The sequence below is a fragment of the Marmota monax genome, unplaced genomic scaffold (assembly GCF_021218885.2).
Source record: "Marmota monax isolate L192 unplaced genomic scaffold, Marmota_monax_Labrador192_F-V1.1 WCK01_AAM20220418_F8-fsc00105, whole genome shotgun sequence".
NCBI lineage: Eukaryota > Metazoa > Chordata > Mammalia > Rodentia > Sciuridae > Marmota > Marmota monax.
In genome coordinates, this window is record NW_026692947.1 from 5,963,325 (window position 1) to 5,969,324 (window position 6,000).

Genomic DNA, 6,000 nt, shown 5'->3' on the forward strand with positions numbered 1-6,000 from the left:
GAAATGGGCCAGGAAATTCCAAGAACAGGGAGTGGTGATTTTTAAGGAGAGTGGAAAATTAGAAAGTTAAAGGAGAGTGTGATAAGATGATTTTTAGATGTCAAAAAACCAGAAGAGTTTAGCTATTTAAAAGAGTTCTGATTAGAAGAGTATGGGACTCACCATGTCAATTCATGCTATGCAAATGCAGTGTCTGATCTACACTTTGGCAAGCCTCTAAAAGAGTACACATTCCTAGCAAGGCGTTCATGCCTGAAATCCCAGTGACTCAGGAGGATCATGAGTTCAAAGCCAACCTCAGCAAAAGGTCCTAAGCAGGCCCTTAGCCAGGCCCTAAGCAACTTTGCAAGACACTGTCTTAAAATAAAAAAAAAAAATTGGGGCTGGGGATGTAGCTCAAGCGGTAGCACGCTCACCTGGCAGGCTTGCGGCCCGGGTTCAATCCTCAGCACCATGTACAAACAAAGATGTTGAGACCGCCAATAACTGAAAAATAAATGTTAAAGTTCTCTCTCTCTCTCCGCCTCTCTCTCTTTGAAAAAAAATAAAAAATTAAAAAAAATTAAAAAGGACTGGATATGGCTCAGTGATTAAGCCAAGCACTCATGGGCTCAGTCCCCAGTTTAAACACACACACACATGCACACACACATTTCTTTGTGTATGTGTGTTTTACGTGTGTGTTTTGTTTTGTTTGCAAAGACTTAATGTTCACTGAGCTAATATTATTAATAATATTAATAAGTGGTTCATTTATGGGCATTGAATTCAGTCCATCGTTAGGAGTCAGAATTTTATTGTTTCTCTTCAGGTAATACAATTCCACTTTGGGCAAATTTTAAAGAAACTTCTCAGGCGATGAAACCTTTTGTTTGTTTCCTTTGCAGTTGTTTTAGAAGGGGAGACTAACAAACATGATGCACACATTAATATTCATAAAGCACAGTTGAATAAAAATGAAGAGCGATTTAAACTGCTGGAGGGTGCCTGCTATAATGGAAAGCTCATTTGGAAGGTGACGGACTACAAGATGAAGAAGAAGGAGGCAGTGGATGGGCACATAGTGTCCATCTTCAGTCAACCCTTCTACACCAGCCGCTGTGGCTATCGGCTCTGTGCCAGAGCATACCTGAATGGGGATGGGTCTGGCAAGGGAACCCACCTGTCCCTGTACTTTGTGGTGATGCGAGGAGAGTTTGACTCACTCTTGCAGTGGCCATTTAAGCAGAGGGTAACTCTGATGCTTCTGGACCAAAGTGGCAAAAAGAACCACATAATGGAGACCTTCAAAGCTGACCCCAATAGCAGCAGCTTTAAAAGACCTGATGGGGAGATGAACATTGCATCTGGCTGTCCCCGCTTTGTGGCTCATTCCACTTTGGAGAATGCAAAGAACACCTACATTAAAGATGACACCCTGTTCTTGAAAGTGGCTGTGGATTTAACTGATCTGGAGGATCTCTAGTTCACTGTTCCTGGGGTGATAGGAAAACTTCTTGGGTTCTAAAGCATGGTTCACTTGATTATCATATTGAGCTGGACTTCACTCAATGTATTTGGCTTTTTGCCTTTAATGTTTAAAGTTGGTTGAAAACGTCTAAATGCTGTCTTTTTGCATTCTACTCTGGTGAAGTTTGTAATTTAAAAATCTTAGAATGTCCTATTTATATTTTTATATCTCACGAAAGATGGTAAGTTTCTTGAAAACCAGGTCTGGGGCTTATCTCTTTTGCTGGTGCTTAGTGAGGTGTATCAGACATTCTACAGTATTCAATGTTGTTGAGGACACAGAAGTATTAGAATTCCCAACTGAAAAATGTTTTTGTATTTATTGTTTGGACTGTTGATTCTATCTCTGACCTTAAGACTGGAAAAGCCCTCTTTTCAAAGGTAGGCTGTTCCAGTTAAGTAGTGCATGACATAATTAGAAGTCAATATAATAGGCCCAGTTTGGACCCAATTTTTTCATTTAAATACTAAATTTTGGGAAATTACTGCACTCTTAAATGTTTTCATGAAATTCACCAAAAGTCTGCATAAGAACTGGTAAATGGCATAAACATTTTCATTCTTCTTCTTGAAGTAAACCAGAAAGCATTACATATTGTGTGTGTATGTGTGTGTGCACACGCACATGAATGTATAGAGAGCTAGCCAGCTAAAGTGAAGATTTTATTAGGGTCCCTAATGTCACAAATGTGTAAAAGGAATTTAAAACCTAAGGAGAAAACCATTAAAATTTCCAGTGGCAGAAGTACTCCCAATCCAAAACTGATTGCTGAAAATAGTATCTCCTTTTTCTTTTTGGAGACCTTTTGAATTTATAAATTGGTATGAAAATGGGCATTTAGTCAGCTTGTGAAGTTTCTTTTAGAGTCCTGAGTACTTTGCAAAGAATAGAAATGATCTTATACTTTTATCTGTATAGACCTAAGGGTGTATATATAAATCAAGATGAGTCCTTATTACTTTTGATAAGCATGACTTTAACAAAAACTGAAATACTGTTTTCCTGATTAGAAATAAATTATTACGCCATTACCATTGCTCATATGTGGGCTGGCTCTCCTGAGCATGTAAGGACAAGTTACAATGACCCAGTGGTCACTGAAGAACAGCTCACTTGGGTGATGGCCATGCATCTTACACTTTCTAAAGAAGAAACATGATTAGGCTTATGGGAATTACGGGAATCTTACTCTCTTCTATGGTACTTCCAATATACTAAAGACTCCTATTGCAGGAATCACTCCAAAGGATTAAATTCAATGAAAAAGGTGCACAATGGAAAGAACTGTAGTGAACGAACTCTAATATAGTTAAAGGTCTACACATCACCTCAGACAAACTCAGGATGCATTCTGTAGCCCACAATGCCAGACCCAGAGGTTTCTGCGTGTTTGTTCTGTTTTTAATCATGTCCAAGGCCACTCTCTGTGTCTCCGTTGAGTAACAGGTCATTTTGTTGTAATTAGTTTTAAGCAGCTGATGTCGAAAACATTTAAAAGTGAATTTGTCAAAGTATTACCTATCTTATGCACATAAAATGTCTTCTATGCATATAAAATATGTCATGGTATGGTTTGCTTAGCAGTTCAGAGTCCCTTAATCACTGAAATAGTGATTAAGTGATCAAAGATTAAGGAATAAAAAATATACCTTTTTCAGAAGAGCTGTGATTTTTTTAAAAGTGAATTCTTGTAATCTATTTTTCCTCTCTTATGGTCTGAACTGTTTTTATTCTGTATAAACAAGACTTAAATTTTCATTTTTGTCTACTGTCAGTTTTTGATGAAGAAAAAAAATACTCTAGACATAATACTGGAGTTAACATCCTTGAAAAAGGTTTATAAGGATCACAGTAGGATGGGAGATGAGGGAACATATTAATACATATTGACTAGTCTGAATTCTGACCAAATTTGACATTTTTAGAGAAATAAGAGATTGTCGCAGCTGGATTCAATATAAGTGCCAGTCCTAAATATAAGTAAATAAGACAGCAAAATACAAACCTTTCATGGGGTCCCTGGACATCAATCCACACCACTGACTACCCTGTCTCTCTTAGAAAGTGGTTGGAGACATGTGTCTCAATCATATAAGAATTCTGAGCTGGAGATAAAGATTTGATGGATGCACAGGAGGGGACCTTGGGAAAAACACATTTTATGGGAGGAAGAAGAGAAGCCTGCAGAGCATCTGGAGAAGGAATTGCCAGAGGTAAGAGAAGTATGGAGGGAGGTGTGAAGGGAAAGATGTAGACCCTGGAAGGCAGTTGCTCCCAGCCCCCTAAAGTTGGCTTGTGAACTTGTCACCCACACTCTTCCCTCCTTGCTCTGTATCTGCCTCTGGCCTTTGTCTTTGCTTTAGAAGGGCTGAACAAGGAGTCAGGTACTTTAGAGTCTACTTCTCCATAACTGAACTAGAAATTTTCCCTCTCCCCCTACCACAGATAACCTGTTACTTCTCCTGTGTCTTCTGCGTCAGGTAATGACATCATTCAAGCTAGGGTTTATACACTCTAGATTCTTCCCTCACCTTCCCCATCCAGTCACCCCAAATGGTCTTCAAATATTTCCTTTAAATGATTCCTACTATTTACCTTTACTGCATATTGCCACACTATTTTAGGCCTGCATTATTTTTTAAACTGTTTTCCATATTTGGGGGAATTTTGCCTCTCTCGAATCCAACCTTCTTGATGTCACCTGGTGATTGATTTCTCTAAAATGGAGATCCACTCTCCACCCCACCTTCACTGTGGTGCCACCACACATAGGAAAAAGCCCTATGGTACACACAAGGCTCTTCCTGCCCATCTCTTCTCCCCCAGCCTTACTTCCTGACATTTCTCCTACTTTGCATTTAACAATACCACATCAATCTATGTGACATTTAACTGAGCTTATGCTACAGGACTACCTGGCATACATTTCTCTAACCTCACCTCCTTCTTTGCCTGATGAATTCTTGCCCTTTAAGATTCTGTTTGGGCTTCACCTCCTTTGCAATGTTTTCCCACACTGTCCCTTATTCTGCACACCCCCACTCCTATCCCTTCACCCTTCCCTAGCTCTAGATTTTTTGCTCTGTGTTCCATACTTCCATATATATATATATATATATATATATATATATATATACATACACATATACATACATACATACACACCCCAATTGATGAACTTTTCTTTTTTCTTTTTTTTTTTAAACCCCAGCACTGAGAACAAACTCAGGTCCTTGTGTGCTGGGTAAGTGCTCTGACATTGAGCTAAATCCCTAACCCCGGTACTTCTCTTTTTTCCAGAAAACAAATGTTAATTACATATTTGCCATATTCTGTGTTAGTTACATTATCCCTGTCCTTCTCAAATTTATAATGTGGGGCTGGTGTCAGAGCTCAGTGGGTAGAGCACTGGCCTAGCATGTGTGAGAGACTGGGTTTGATTCTCAGCACTGCAAATAAATAAATAAATAAATATCCATCAACAACTAAAAAAATATTTTAAGAAAATTTATAATGTGGCCTAATGTGCGTAACAGTAGCCTCATGTTTGATAGATTTTTGCCTCTCAACTCCTTTCCCATTTGCCCTAAGAAAATCTCTCTCAGACCAGTTCTGGATGTTTGTGATGCAAAATAACAAGAATAGGCAGAAAGACATTTGAAGGAATCCAGGGGCAAGATTTATGTAGAAGAGCTAAAGAGGATCCACCTAAGGATTGGGGAGAATTAAAGAAGAAAGAAAAGGAAATATAAAACTATGGGAGCTGCTGGGAATTGCGACTCCGAGCCTCTGATGCTTTTTCTTCCAAGAGGCCCATGTTAAAGATTAAAATACATTTACAAATTATTTTTGGCTGTTTAAAATATACATATTTGAAACTTCAGATGAAGACTAGACTCTGTGGCTCCAGAGTTTATAAAGCATTTGACAAGTAAGTATTTAACAATATAAGTTGTGATAAGTGCTTTAAAGAAAATGAGAGTACAGTGAAAGAATAAGGCAGGATAGAATTCAGTTTGTCAGGGAAGGCCTTTTTTTTTTTTATGCTGCAGTAACATGATATTTAGTGTTCATGTAACATGTTTTCTGAAAGCCCAACACTTGCAAACACTCATGTCTGAGGAATTTCCTGTAAGAAAACTTGCCTTCTTGATCCCTTTTGTAACAGACATGTGACCTGGGTTCCACCAAGAATCATAGCCATGCAAAACTTCAACTTGAAAGTGAGCAAGAGGAAGGAAACATGCCAAATTCCCACTACCCAGTGGCAACCAACAGAGTCTGTGGAAGTTGCAGTCATATATGGTGGCTGCAACAATAGATTTCCACTGCATCCTCTAGTGGTTTGGGTATGGCCCCTGGGCCCTCTGTAGATTCTGTGAGCTACATAATAATGTTCGTAAAAGTCTCTTTCTTTCTCAACCAGAAGGGATTCTGTTGTTTGTAACTAAGAACCTGAGTAAATCAAGCAAATCTGAAAGAGAGCCAGG

The 6,000-nt window shown here is 38.8% G+C and overlaps 1 protein-coding gene across 3 annotated transcripts in view; it reads left to right on the forward strand.

The window, feature by feature from the left end:
- The window catches only part of Traf5 (TNF receptor associated factor 5), a 44,892-nt gene extending 41,722 nt beyond the window's left edge, over window positions 1–3,170 (forward strand). For all 3 annotated transcript variants that reach the window (XM_046452228.2, XM_046452227.2, XM_046452230.2), the window contains exon 11: window positions 888–3,170. In XM_046452228.2, coding sequence (XP_046308184.1) covers window positions 888–1,465 — 578 coding nt within the window. In that variant the 3' untranslated portion in view covers window positions 1,466–3,170. The remainder of the gene's footprint in view (window positions 1–887) is intronic.
- The last annotated feature ends 2,830 nt before the right edge of the window (window positions 3,171–6,000 follow it).